The sequence below is a fragment of the Drosophila ananassae genome, chromosome XL (assembly GCF_017639315.1).
Source record: "Drosophila ananassae strain 14024-0371.13 chromosome XL, ASM1763931v2, whole genome shotgun sequence".
Taxonomy (NCBI): Eukaryota; Metazoa; Arthropoda; class Insecta; order Diptera; family Drosophilidae; genus Drosophila; species Drosophila ananassae.
The window spans coordinates 14,543,718-14,556,366 of record NC_057931.1 but is presented as its reverse complement, the minus strand read 5'-3'; the positions used below and the strand labels follow the sequence as shown (position 1 = coordinate 14,556,366).

Genomic DNA, 12,649 nt, shown 5'->3' with positions numbered 1-12,649 from the left:
ATTTGACCAAAATATCTTATGTACAACATTTCATAAGGATCGGACGACTATATCCTATAGCTGTCATAGAACGATCGGAATTGGCATAACTTTGGTGTTTTTTAAGTTAGAAAGATGGGACTTGGTATAGATTACTCTTTGGGCAAAATAATTCAATATGCCAATTTCGATCCGCTCTATATCTAATAATATAAGATGCGTGGCGCCACCTAGCGGACTGCGACTGAACTGCAAGGGTATATCAACTTCGGCTCCGCCTGAAGTTAGCTTTCCTTTCTTGTTTATTTCTATTTCTGATGATCCTGAAAGAAGAAATCGCTTATGTAAAACACCTTGTGTATTTGTCAGAATTTGTCCGACAATGTCACAATATTTGCAAAATGTTAATGCAGTTTCGATGGCACTATTTACTTATTGGGATAAAATGCCCTATTGCGGTTCTGTGTCCTAGAATTAAACAACCATTTCAAGATTTTCAAATATGCAGTTTAAAATTCTTGGCCACTTTTCAGAATAAATGATTGACTAGTTGTGTCTCTTTCACTTGCGTGTGTGCCCTCTCACTCTTTTTGGCCCCAAAATACAGACCTTGGATATCGAAAGGATGGTTTTCGTAAAAGCATCCATTTCACATGGTATTTTTCAATTAAAAGGCTTTGACATTTTGAGAAAAAAATTGAGTTTATTAAAATAAAATAAACAATTAATTCAGTCTCAGGATAGGATATAGGTAATCTACCCACCAATGTGGTAACTCCATGTTTCAAAAATCTTTAACATAACGAATTATTCATATATTCGCATTCATTCTCGTTTAAATCTAGTCAGGATGGAAAGGAAAGCGAGTCGAGGTTGTCATCGGGGGCATACATTTGGGGAAATAAAGGTCTGTCAAACTTAAACAATTTTGAGCATTTTTAGGTGGGTGATACTGACTAAATTTAATGAAATCCCTAGATTAATAGATACTTGTTCACAATGTGTAATTAATGGGAACAGTCGTCGTTTATTAAGGGCACCACCTTCAAGCCCACCCTAATGCATTATGTACTCCAAGTCAAACTTGGCTCCAATGCGGGGGACCTTCTGCTTCCTTGGCTTGATTGCCTAAGAAAGAATGAAGTTAGAAGTTTAAACAGAACATTGTTACCGCAAAACTCAAATAACGCACCTGGTTTGGAGTCAATGCAGTCCCTTCGTCAGTGCTGGCAGTTGGGTCGGCGCTAGTAGCCCCCTGAGATGTCGAGGACTGCTGGAAACGAAACTGTCAAAGCTGTTCATTGTTGGCTTGTGCCAGTGCTCACCGGAATATTCAGTGTCTGCATCAAATCGGCAGCAGTCTCTTCGTTGCTTGGTATATCTTGATGACTTGGACCTGCGTCCATTTGTACTTTTTCCACACCCTCCTTTGGCTGCTGCACGAAATCAGGCATAAACGAGATCAATTATTTAAGAGCTTTGAAATTTAGGGATCGTTATAACACAAATGAATAAGGACTAACATACATTAGCCCTCCTTACGTATCTTGAGGCTCTGCATTCATTCAACTTATATATTACATTCGCTTACCGCTTCAGAGTCCGATCGCTTCTGGGGCTGTGAACGCGACGATTGTTTGGGACGGTACGCCTGAATGGGAACAAAGTCCTGGATGGAGGAGTACCGAGGTGCCACGTTGCTTATCTCTTGAAGCTGCGAGTAGTTCTGCGGCGGCTGCTGATAATGCGAATACTGGTGATATTGTGGCTGGTAGCTTCGGGGTAGTTCCATGTGGGGCTGCCGCATGTTGTTGTTGAAGACACTGTGTGCCGCAAAGTTGCTGCCATGTAATTGATTCCCGTTGTTGAAGCCCATCGGCAGGCCGCTGATTAGAGGTGGTTGAATTGGCAGCCGTAGCGGCTGCGGCTGCGGTGGCTGTATATTTCCTTTGACAAGCTGGGCCGCATCCAGATCAATTGGCTGACTGCTTCGGTACCATTGTTGGTTTTGGATACGTTCCCCCTGCTGCGACTGCTGCTGCTTTTGAGCTTCCTGCTGCCAGAAAAGCGGCGGTTTCGGCAAGTTCTGAAATGAAATAGTTATCTAGGATTGAACAAACCAATATTATGCTTCAGAGACTCACTGGCATTTCTCCAGCTGGCGGCAGCGGTGCCTGTGGCACTAGTGCCTGCGGCATTGATGCCTGCGGCAGTGGACCTTGGGATAGTGCAGATTGGGGCAGTGCGGCTTGTGGCAATGGCGCTTGTTGTGGGCCTTTGGAAACAGACTGCTGAGGTTGCTTCTGCGACTGATCTGAGCTCTGTTTTAAGCCCAGTATCGACATAAGGGCCAGGGTCTGGGCCTGCGGCGTGGTGTTTGCGGCAGGTTCAACCACGGCCACTGGGGCCTCGGTGCGGGCTTTGCCGGCACCACCTGAGCTGCCGTCTTGCTGCCTTTGATATTGGCGCCAGGATGCAGGCTTGACCTGCGATTTGCCTTGCTGGTTATTGGCACGCTGCCTCCAGTTGGAGGTCTGCTCCGCGGCCTCTGGATGCTGCTTGCCCGACTGGTTGCCCGGCTGGTTGTAGGTATGCTGCCTCCAGTTGCCTCCTTGCTCCGCACTCTCGGCATGGGGCTTGCTCGACGTGGCCTTGGCTTTTGAATCGCCCTGGGGCCGGAGAAACTCCTCGGCTACCTTCGTTTTCATCGTAATTGGATTAAAATCCGACCCTGCGGCCGTGACATAGCGGCTGCTGCTCGCTTTCTGCTGGTCCCGTTTCTCGATCCGGACATTTTCCCCTTGGGCTCTGTGCTGATGGGTGGCTTGTTCGCTGCCCTGGTATTTCTGTCCCTGATCTGTTCAACATAAATAAAAGTTATCGAGGTACAGCTATGGTGTCCTATATCAACCCACTCACCATTTGTGTAGATGACGACCAAGGCGCCTTCCGGCACCTTGTAGACCCGGTCGGCGGCAATGCCGTGAATGTCATTGAAGTTAGGCACTGCCTTGTCGAATAGCACTTCGCAGAAGGTATCAACCGTGCGGACGCACTCGAGGCGCACCGGATTTGGATCAGTTATGGGGTGCACGCCAATCACGGTGCCCTTTATACCGACGGGCACCATGTAGATCGTCCGGACAACAATGACTCGGTCAAAGAGTCGCACCGGTCGACGAGAGCGGTACACATCGGGCAAAGTGACGTTGGGTTTTATGAGCAGATGCGGCTTGACTTGCAGCTTGACGTCCTTGACGGGCAGCGCGCGTAGCTCGTCGACGGCGGTTAATAGGAGTTCGACTGTCTCCCGGCAGACGGTCTTGGAGCCGCAACCGACGCGCTCCACCTTCATGTGCGGTTGTTGGCGCACCCAGGTAGCCAACACATCCATGTCGCCCTGTCCCACGGTGTCAGGATAGATGTCCTCTTCGAACACGTACTCGCTGCGCTCATTGCTGGAGCCAAAGAATTCGACCACGTCGGGGAAACGGTCGCAGTATTCGCGCATCACCTCCAGAGCCAAACTAGAGTAGAACCACTGGTTGCCTGAGCGGCAGCAATATCCGGCGCGTTCCTCGTTCTGCCGCGGGAACTTCAGCTGCAGACCAATATTGTGTTTGGCCACGTTTTCCATTTTTTCGCGCCGAGGACCCAGCACCACCCACATGGAGCCAGTGAGGCGGCCCAGCGCCCGATTGTTTATGTTCAGCTGGCGACAGACCTCGAACGTGTTCATAAAGTCCCTGTCGCGTTCCTCTTGCATGAGGCGCGCCGCCATTAGGTCTGGCTCTGGCCGCACTCGTATGTTGACTGTGAAAAGAAGAATCCCAGCATTTAAAAACAAATCTGGTGTCTAAAGTGCAGCGATTTTCTCGCAATTTTCATGATTGACAACAATATCGAAACAAATTGCATGTATGATGAAAAGCAACTGGAAACCACTCTTGTCACTCTTTTGTCAATGCTTTTATTAAGTGATTTATGTGGTACTTTGGTTATTTTAGAAGCAGAAGAAGATCTAAGCTCATTTTTTAAAAAGTCACTGGCAGTCAAAGCAACAAAACATTCAACATTTTCAGACTTCTGCAAGTTTGACTGCAGTTTTCTGAGATTGAAGCTTCTGAGCTTAGCGATAACATACCCTGGATACGGCCGCAGTTGTAAACAAGCATCGGATCCAAAACGGTGCCCTCGCTTCCGTAGTACGGATTGCCGATGAAGAATATCGGACAGCCCACAGGAAAGAGGTCCTCCATGTTCCGGAACTGCTGACGCATGTTCTCCTTTACAATAAGATCGGCAACCACGCCATGAGCAGGGTATCCTGTGACTGTGCTGCTCCATGCGTCCCGATTGAAAACCTCTCCCTTGGGGCCGAACTCCACGGAGCTTCCGGCGTAGGTACGCACGTACACTAGCACTTCGTAGCTGGCAAACTGGATGCCCATTCGCGTAGTAAAGCTGGGAGAGAATGAAATGGATTAAGAAACCGACCCGGGAAGGCGTAGCCCCTCAAGCACTCACTGTTCCTGCAGACTCTTGCATTCCGATTCAAAGCGTCGCGCGTCGTTTACGGTGAGGCCCTCGCTATCTACTTTCTGGTCTCGCGTCGCTACGCGCACAACCTTGGCCTTGATAAGATGTGGCCATCCGATGTGCACCACTTGTTCCAGAAACTTGCCGGCCACCGCCTCCAGGGTGTCGGCCAGAGGACCTTTTAGCGGCTTCAGCACCATATTCTGGTTGCGACTAACCTGCTCAAAGACCTTTACGCGGTCGTTCCGAAGTTCAAACTGTGCGGGAAACACGGAAGAGGGTAATGCCAGTTGTTTGCTTTCCGATCTTCAAATACTCACATCGAACGGCAAATGCTGCATTGTGGGGAATCCCGGGTAAAAGACATGACGGGCCGAGTTGGGCAACTCCACACACACGCTGTTCGGCAAGTGGAGAGCTATCTCACGTGCCCACCTGGACACTTCCGTGCAGTATAAGTGCGCCAGCCCCCGCAGCGGCGGAAAGGGTGCAAGCGGCCCCTGCGATTGCGGGGTGTAATCGTACTGGTACATCGGTCCGTGGCGGTTTCGCTCCTTCTCCGCCTCCGAGAGGCGCAGCTCGCACGGCACCATGGCGTTGAGCAGACGCTTCTCGTCGATGAACGGGATCAGCACGACCGCCTCCCAATCGTGCTTCTTGCCATTGAGGTCGCTCTCAAAGTCCACTGGGAAAAACTCAGCCAGAGGGCTCTCCGGATTCAGCATGAGGTCGTGGAAGGCCGTGGGCATCAATTTGAAACTTGCAGACGGAAGCACCGCGAGAAGCTGCGTAATGAATTAGGAATTACGAAATGATAAGGTTCAATCTGCAAAATCTTATATGGATGGACGAAGGATTGGCAGGTTTAGGACTAAAATGCACACAATACTTCATAAATTAATTACGACTTTTCAAATAAATTCCAAAAGCTCTTCTCCATTGAAAATCTTGAAAAAAAGTTCATTAAAAATCCTTATACTTGATTTGGTAGAAGGATTCAATTTACCCAAATACCAGATGCTGTCCTTTTATTTAAAAATTAACTTTAATTCTTTAATTAAAATCGGGCAGCTCCCAATATAACTATTTCTAACAGGAAAGTATATATAATAAGAGTATGGGAAGAATATTTTTATACAAATATCGAAAAATATAGAAACCTTTCAACTTTTTAGTTAGTTTAGTCACATAGTAAGAATCGATTTGTTTCTACTGTTTTTTTGAATTGGGGGAAAACTATAAAAAGCTTAATCACTGGTCTTTTAATGTTGCAACGTATTTTCGTTCGGTTCATGTCCGTCGATTTCAAGAAAGTTTAATAAAAACGAACTAATTTACTTAAATTAAAACTAGAAAAGGCTTCATATTCATCAGAAACAGATCAATTGCTTTGTTTTTTAAGACAATAAAATATCTTTGTCGTAGATATATCAAGGCACAATTTCATCTAAGTCATCTAACTAAGTCACTATCATAAAAATGCACCAACTTTTACACGCCTATGACTACATACATATCCTCGGCATAGATGCACCTTACCTGCTGAAACGGGAAGAAGGGCTCGCCCAGATGGAAGTTCACTTTGACTTTCTCCACATTACGAATGTCGCTGATGAAAGGTGCATAGTGGAAGGGGTAGTACCAGTCCCAGGACTGTACGCCGCGGTAGTAGTAGTCCAGGATCCACTGCAGCGCAGTAACGTAGTGGTAGCTGAGCTCTTCGATCAGCTGGTCGGGCGAATCGCTTTTGAACTTGGTGCAGTAGTAGTTTCGCTTGTAGTTCTGGAACTCGTGCATTAGGCTCGCCGCCTCGTCACACAAGTCCTCATCACTGTCGCCCTCGTACAACTGCAACCGATAAAAAAAAAACAGGATGATTGGGGACTGATGGACTCGCTGGCCGGTACCTACCTTCATGCTGTTGTCAATCAAAGCTGCCAGGTCAGAGTCGTAACTCTCGGTGCCGGTTATTTCCGACACGTCGACGTCGAAAGCCTCCGTCTTGGCGTTCATGTACTTGAGATCGTCGGCGTGCTCCTTGAACTGCTCCAGCTCGACCTCGGTGAGAGCTGTCAAAAAGACTTGCAGGCGCTGCAAGTTGAGCTTTCCGTTCTCGTTGATGTTGCCACCCAGCTTCGGGTAGATTTTAATGTAGGTGCTGTATAGAAGGGGCAGCGCGTTGGAGGAAATGTGCAAGCAGGGCAGGTGGGGGATGAAGTCGTTGCCGACCATGAAGCCCATCAGCACCCAATCATCGATGAGTTGCGCCACGTCCAGCTTGTGCTCGTCCGTGTTGAGATCGTCGAACTCCAGTTCGAGATATTCCCGCAATAGTCCGAGATGAAGCAGAAAGAAGCGCGTTTCCTCCACGGACGTGCGCTTCACATTTCGACCGAACTTAACTTCCTCGCGAAGCACAACAAAATGCAGTTCATGGGTACAGAGCCCCAGTATGATCAGGTCCGCATCCAGTCCGTACAGGCAGTGGCGCGTATTGGGATCAAAGTCGGGCTGGGCCTTCATGAACCGAATATAGTCCATTATCTTGTGCTCGCCTTCACCAGGTGTTTCTTGGCCACTAAGGATCACGCTGCATCGCTGCCATAGCGGATCCGTCGAGATTTTTGTTTGCAAAAAGGCGCGCAGCCTCACCTGCAAGCGCTGCATGAACTCCGTGCCCGGCGTGATGCAATTGCTGTCGAAGCGCTCGTGTTCACGCCGCTCGCCCCTCTGCAACGCCTTCGACTCCATTTGCTCCGCCTCTCGGGACGATCTAAATCGCCGGCTGCGCTGCTGGTTCATCTTGGCCCGCGGAGCCACTCCGTCGACAGCCAGAAAGAAAAGACGCTGCGGCTTGATCAGGTAGAACAACTTATCAACATAGTTGAAAATGTCCTGAAAGATTTGTGCCTCCTCCAAATGGAAGTGAATGTTACTGTCATCAGGATGTGAGCAGTTGTGCACGATTCCGTTCATGTCGAGGTAGAGATTATCGAACTCGGGAATCTAAGGCCCAGGTCGGGGGTAAACAAAGAGATTAGATGATCATGACTCTTGGTTTATCTTGAGCGACTTACGCTGTGCTCCCGCGCCAGCTCACTGAGGCACGGGTACCGCTCGCTGATGTATCTGAAGAACTTCGGGACTCCCATTTCGCTGGTTATTGGCTCTCGCTCTAGGGATTAGGATTGGCAGCCTTGTGCTCTTTGCAGATGGATTTTTTCGGGAACAGCACAGCACGACGCGTCCTTGGGTCACAGAAAATTTTTAAAGTAGTGCCAGGGTCGCACTTCACAGGTAGCTGCTGCCCTGGCCGTTGCATCGATACATTCGCGTATCGACCAGGGCTAGTGACTCTCCAGAACTTGGAAATGTTTATTGTTTTGAGTTTACTCGTACCATAATTGCGTTTGGGAAATGAGACCTACCGGATTTCAAATTTATATAGGAACACAATTTTAAAATACAGTAGAACTCCAATTATCCGAATTAAAGGGGACCGGGACCCATTCGGATAATCAAATATTCGGATAATCGGATTTTCGTTTTCTTTTCGAAGCCATGGTATATAAACAATACAGTATTGTACACGCACAAACAAAAGTAAGCCATAGCGAAAGAGTAGCGTCCTCGAGCAAGTGAATATCACACTTTTTAATCAAAACAAACAATCGCGGGGGGAAGTCAGTGTAGGCACAACGGCAAGTTAAGGCAAGTCAAGTCAAGACTTGTGATTCGGATAATCGGCGATTCGGATAGTCGGAGTTCGGATAATTGGAGTTCTACTGTATTTAGGCAACTCGAAAAATCCCAATAATAAGTAGTCTGGGAGCCCCTGGTCACACTGTATTAAGCTCACAGCTGTTTTCACTACAACAATACTTCGTGAACGCTTGTTCCAAATTTTACGTAATTCGTATTTGGAAGCCGTTTTGACGAGCAGTTAGTCAATCCTCCAGCGAAATGTCGCTCATCCGCCAAGTGATGTGGAGAAGAGCATCGCCTCTCCAACTGTAAGTCGCCATCGCCATCGCCCATCCCATAGCCCCATAGTATAAACTGTTTTGCCTTTCCAACGACGGGCTACACAGGTACCAGGCAAATAAACTGGCAGCGACTCGCTGGGCTTCCCAGGACGTAGCTCCATTGGACCCCAAGACGGCACTGGCTCGCCCGGAGGAACTGGAGCAACGCAACAAGCTGAGCGGCAAGATAACCGTGCCCACGGCTGTGAATCTTAGCCCGATCTCTGGCGTGCCGGAGGAGCAGATTAAGGAGCGGCGAGTGCGCATTCACATCCCGCCGAAGAACGCTATGCAGAGCGGCACTGACAACATCAATACTTGGCAGATTGAGTTTGACAACCGCGACCGCTGGGAGAACCCCCTGATGGGCTGGGCCTCGACGTGAGTACTTGCGTTTGAACACGTTTGAAAGTCAATCTTGGTCTAATCCATGTCACCCTGGCAGCGGAGACCCACTGTCGAATCTGAACGTGCAGTTCGGCTCCCAAGAAGAGGCCATCACATACTGCGAGCGCAACGGTTGGCGTTGGTATGTCGACGGCGCCGAGAAGCCGAAGAAAGAGCGTGTCAAGAACTACGGAATCAACTTCTCCTGGAACAAGCGCACGCGCGTTTCCACCAAGTAAAAAAGAATGCATAGTATAGTGCAAATTTTTTTTTTGTTCATTACCAAGAAACCTAAGCTAATAAACGGTGTTCTATCAGATCTGGATTAGAATAAACGGAGAAGTTCCATCTTTACTGGGTTTGATTTAACTGCGGTCCCTCGAGCGATGCCTCCTTCTGTGGTGCGGAGAACGGGTCCTCGACCTATGTCTCCTGCTACTCTTTCGATCCCTCTTATCGGACCTGTCTCGGTTCCTTCTCTCCTGCTCGTGCCTTTTTTTCTCTGTGGAATCTCTTTCAACCGCCTTCACACATTGCTTTTCCAGAGCTTTCATTTGCAGTTCGAGCAGCTGATGAAGCTCCTCGTTCAATGTCGGCTTGCTTTTTCGGTAGCGACGCTGCCTGTTCTGCTCCCGCTTAGTCCCAGCCACCAATTCGCTGAAGGCAGCATTGTCCTGGAATCCCTGGTGTCGTCCTGTATGGTCTATCACGTGCTGGTAGATCAGAAGCCGTTGACTGGGGGCAAGATCGGCCTGTAAACTATCGAAAGTGGATTTGCATGAAACGTCTTTTGCTAAAATTTTCCTCATATCCTCGGCATTTAGTTGGAGACTAAAGGCGGGGTTTGTGGAACAAGAGGCCGGCAGTTGCTCTGCGTGTTCGACTGGTTCCTTGCAGGTTCGGTGCACCCGGCGCACGCCCTCCTCACTCCAACTCATACGCCCCAGGACGTTGTGAAGACGCCTTCGGCCTGTGGCCACGAAGCGTCGCAGTTCTTCCTGCACAGCTTCCGTTGCCATCGCACCAATCACAAAAAATAAAAACAGCGATGTGAAGTGTTGCGAAAGACGAGAATGCCAGTGCTGCAGAACGCAGGGTATATTTACAGTTCTTACATGTCAGCTAGGCTCAACAGAACCAGGAATTATGGGAGATAAAAATTGCCTCGGAGCTATGCCGCCTCAGATTCAGCTCCAGAAGAGCACGGTAAAAGCCATAATCAGACATGACGCCGCTACCCAAGGAGACTTCCGCTCTCCTATTCGAGCCAGCTTCCAGAAGATTCCCAGAAGTCTGGAGAATAATTAAAAAACGATTAAATCAGGGAAGACAATCTTCTGGCTGTGGCACCCACCCGGTTTTGTTGCGGTCAATGATGCTGGGAAACAGCGAGCGTAAGTAGGCGCAAGTGCAGATCAGCAAGAGAATTACCGCCAACAGGCTCTGAAAGTTGAATAGGGCACTCTGAAAGAAAATGACATTTTAGTCTCCAGCCGCAACAATTATCTATTCCTTCGCCCAAACCATTCTTAGCGATCCGTTTGTGTAGGGAAATTGAAAATATGTTTATGTTGAAAGAAACTAGTGACGTGCCACAACAGATCCAATTCAGTGTTGCCAACCTAGCCCGGTAAATTTTCCCGTCAAATGTAGCTATTTTTGATTGTGAAAACTGAATTGGGTAATTAAATAATTGATATAATATATGGCAAGTACCAACAGATTTAGTTGCTAAATAATAAGATTCTTTTTCATGTTTTTGCAAATAATAACAATTAATAACAGTAACAGAACTCTTTTAAGCTAATTCATTTGAATTGTTCAAATCGAAAGTTAACAGCACTGTTTGCAGGAAAACATATATTTTAACCCGAATAATAATATTTCATTGCTAGATCTGCCTATATTTAAATTTATTGATATATTTATATTTAAACTGCAAAGCTATAACATTTGACTTATTTCACCGATACTTTTTCGTTAGAGCAAGGCACTGACAGCGGTGCTGACAGAATGCTGGTATGAATCTAGGTGGCAGCCCCTTTGCGCTATAAAATCAGATGCAGCGCCATCTATCGGGTTGCGCCAAGATAATCTGGCTAATTCCTGGGAATCTAGCTATTTACATGTAAAATTCATTAATTTTATTATTTACACGCTCTAGTTAGACACTAGCGAATTCTAAATATATAAAAATATAAACCATCCATTAATTTTAGAAAACTAACATTAACATTATTCTTCGCATTATATTTTATTTCATAGCTTAAATATAAGTTCCCCAAGCTTTAACCTTAAAGCTTTGTGTTTTAAAAACTTTTATACAAAATCATTCGAGTGCAAATAAAAAAAAATGTTATTCTTTCAAAACAGTTTAAATTTAACTAAAAAATAGTCTTGCTTATTACGTAGAGTAGGAATTATTTTCTTTTTGGAAGATATTTGGCTTAGTGTATTAAAATTTACATATAATTTTAAAATACTTTAATTATATCTCGTATAGGAATACAAAACTAATGCAGTTTTTTTAGGTTAAATAATTTATAATTAAAATAGGGTGTAAATATAATAGGATCCTGTTACATTTAGCTAAGTTAGCAACACGTTAACATAGCCAAGTTAGCAGTACTGGCAGCGATAGTGTGGCTGTCAACCAGCAATTCAACGCTGACGGTCTTACCGAAGTTTCGCCACTCTACTTTACATTTGTCTTCTAATTCGCTGCTGGTTTTTTTTTTTTTTTTGTATTTGTCGTTACACATAATCCAACCATTCAGAGCCAAGGAGAGCAATTCGATTGATTGCACGACAGCAGTTTAACCGAAAATCGAAAGGGCCCTACGAAGGCCAAGAAGTGTCTGAAAATTGCGTCAAATAAGACTTTTCTTTCCTACGCCTGTATTCGTCTTGCTCTTGCGCTGCGCCGCGTTCATTTTCCGTCTCGGCTTACAGTTTAAATTGCAATTGCTCCTGTTGTGGCGGCCGCCAGGAGAGCGGCGATGACCCAGGGGACGGCGATGACTGGATGACTGTGTGACTGGACAAGCGGAAGGACTGCAACTGCAAGGACGGCTGTGGGCGGCGAGGTGAGCTCCACACTCCCCACCAACCGACCAAGTGCATCCTCGTCCCCGCGTATGCGCGTGTCTGTGTGCGTCCGTGTTTTTGGGATGCAGCTGTAGCTGTAGCGCAGAGCGCCCATCAGAATCAAAAGTATATATAGATATATTTGTGTATATAATAATCGGATACGTCTTCTCGTTCCGCGTGGCTGTGTGAGTGTTTTAAATCGGTAATATCACAACAGCAACAGACGCACACGGACGGCCCGTTTGTTGTGTGCAAGAGTTTTTTTGGCCGCGCTCCCTAAGTGTGCGTGTGGCTTCTGGCTCGTGGTGTGTGTGTGACGAGCAAGCGAGCGGGCGAGCGAGAAAGTGGCAGAAACAGCAACAGCAACAACGAGGAATCAGTAACTGCAGCCCCAACTACACCAAAAATGTCACTCTAAGAACTCCAAGTGGCTGCACTGCCGAATCGGTAAGTGGGGGCGAATCTGGGATGCAGTGGGTTAGGCTAAGCGCGAGCCACACATTGGTGTATGTACGTGTGGCACGCACACCAGTGCACCGCGCACTTGTGTGTTTCGGCGTTTACAGCTCTGTTACCCGCTAACAGCACTAACAGCAGCGGCCAGTGTCTTGGTCCACCAGGCACTTTTG

The 12,649-nt window shown here is 47.1% G+C and overlaps 5 protein-coding genes across 6 annotated transcripts in view; 2 read left to right on the top strand and 3 right to left on the bottom strand.

Annotated features, from left to right (window-relative positions):
- Window positions 1–662: 662 nt before the first annotated feature.
- LOC6503195 (5'-3' exoribonuclease 1) lies at window positions 663–8,325 on the bottom strand. 2 transcript variants are annotated; one of them, XM_001963584.4, is made up of 12 exons: window positions 7,596–8,325; window positions 6,430–7,524; window positions 6,058–6,366; window positions 4,839–5,303; window positions 4,507–4,775; window positions 4,124–4,443; window positions 2,899–3,792; window positions 2,124–2,836; window positions 1,571–2,065; window positions 1,305–1,415; window positions 1,172–1,252; window positions 663–1,107 (listed from the first exon to the last, which is right to left on the bottom strand). In XM_001963584.4, exons 1-12 carry the CDS (start codon window positions 7,668–7,670, stop codon window positions 1,036–1,038), a joined length of 4,899 nt encoding a protein of 1,632 aa, XP_001963620.2. In that variant the 5' UTR covers window positions 7,671–8,325; the 3' UTR covers window positions 663–1,035. The 2 variants fall into 2 exon arrangements, with proteins under 2 accessions (XP_001963620.2, XP_032311791.1); XM_032455900.2 differs by having other exon boundaries at window positions 1,172–1,249.
- Window positions 8,326–8,353: 28 nt separating this feature from the next.
- On the top strand, window positions 8,354–9,265 carry LOC6502905 (NADH dehydrogenase [ubiquinone] iron-sulfur protein 4, mitochondrial). Its single transcript, XM_001963583.3, has 3 exons — window positions 8,354–8,531; window positions 8,610–8,924; window positions 8,989–9,265. The coding sequence occupies exons 1-3, from the start codon at window positions 8,482–8,484 to the stop codon at window positions 9,167–9,169; spliced, it is 546 nt and encodes a 181-aa protein (XP_001963619.1). The 5' UTR covers window positions 8,354–8,481; the 3' UTR covers window positions 9,170–9,265.
- LOC6503194 (U11/U12 small nuclear ribonucleoprotein 48 kDa protein) lies at window positions 9,184–9,984 on the bottom strand. Its single transcript, XM_001963582.4, has one exon. It carries the CDS (start codon window positions 9,947–9,949, stop codon window positions 9,296–9,298), a length of 654 nt encoding a protein of 217 aa, XP_001963618.1. The 5' UTR covers window positions 9,950–9,984; the 3' UTR covers window positions 9,184–9,295.
- On the bottom strand, window positions 9,982–10,609 carry LOC6503193 (protein kish). The gene is made up of 3 exons (XM_001963581.4): window positions 10,455–10,609; window positions 10,285–10,394; window positions 9,982–10,223 (listed from the first exon to the last, which is right to left on the bottom strand). Exons 1-3 carry the CDS (start codon window positions 10,455–10,457, stop codon window positions 10,118–10,120), a joined length of 219 nt encoding a protein of 72 aa, XP_001963617.2. The 5' UTR covers window positions 10,458–10,609; the 3' UTR covers window positions 9,982–10,117.
- A 955-nt stretch (window positions 10,610–11,564) lies between these two features.
- The window catches only part of LOC6502907, a 32,733-nt gene continuing 31,648 nt past the window's right edge, over window positions 11,565–12,649 (top strand). The window contains exon 1 of the mRNA XM_014905769.3: window positions 11,565–12,467. The gene's annotated coding sequence lies outside the window, so the exon portion shown is untranslated. The remainder of the gene's footprint in view (window positions 12,468–12,649) is intronic.

Excerpts from the sequence above, each read along its gene's own strand:
- LOC6503195 (XM_001963584.4), bottom strand. The coding sequence starts at position 7,670 with ATGGGAGTCCCGAAGTTCTTCAGATACATCAGCGAGCGGTACCCGTGC. Across the intron at positions 5,304-6,057 it reads CCTTCTTCCCGTTTCAGCAG|CTTCTCGCGGTGCTTCCGTC; the intron begins GTAAGGTGCATC and ends TTCATTACGCAG. Across the intron at positions 2,066-2,123 it reads CGCCAGCTGGAGAAATGCCA|AACTTGCCGAAACCGCCGCT; the intron begins GTGAGTCTCTGA and ends ATTTCATTTCAG.
- LOC6502905 (XM_001963583.3), top strand. The coding sequence starts at position 8,482 with ATGTCGCTCATCCGCCAAGTGATGTGGAGAAGAGCATCGCCTCTCCAA. Across the intron at positions 8,532-8,609 it reads AGAGCATCGCCTCTCCAACT|GTACCAGGCAAATAAACTGG; the intron begins GTAAGTCGCCAT and ends CGGGCTACACAG. Across the intron at positions 8,925-8,988 it reads CTGATGGGCTGGGCCTCGAC|CGGAGACCCACTGTCGAATC; the intron begins GTGAGTACTTGC and ends TCACCCTGGCAG.
- LOC6503194 (XM_001963582.4), bottom strand. The coding sequence starts at position 9,949 with ATGGCAACGGAAGCTGTGCAGGAAGAACTGCGACGCTTCGTGGCCACA.
- LOC6503193 (XM_001963581.4), bottom strand. Across the intron at positions 10,224-10,284 it reads ATTGACCGCAACAAAACCGG|ACTTCTGGGAATCTTCTGGA; the intron begins GTGGGTGCCACA and ends ATTATTCTCCAG.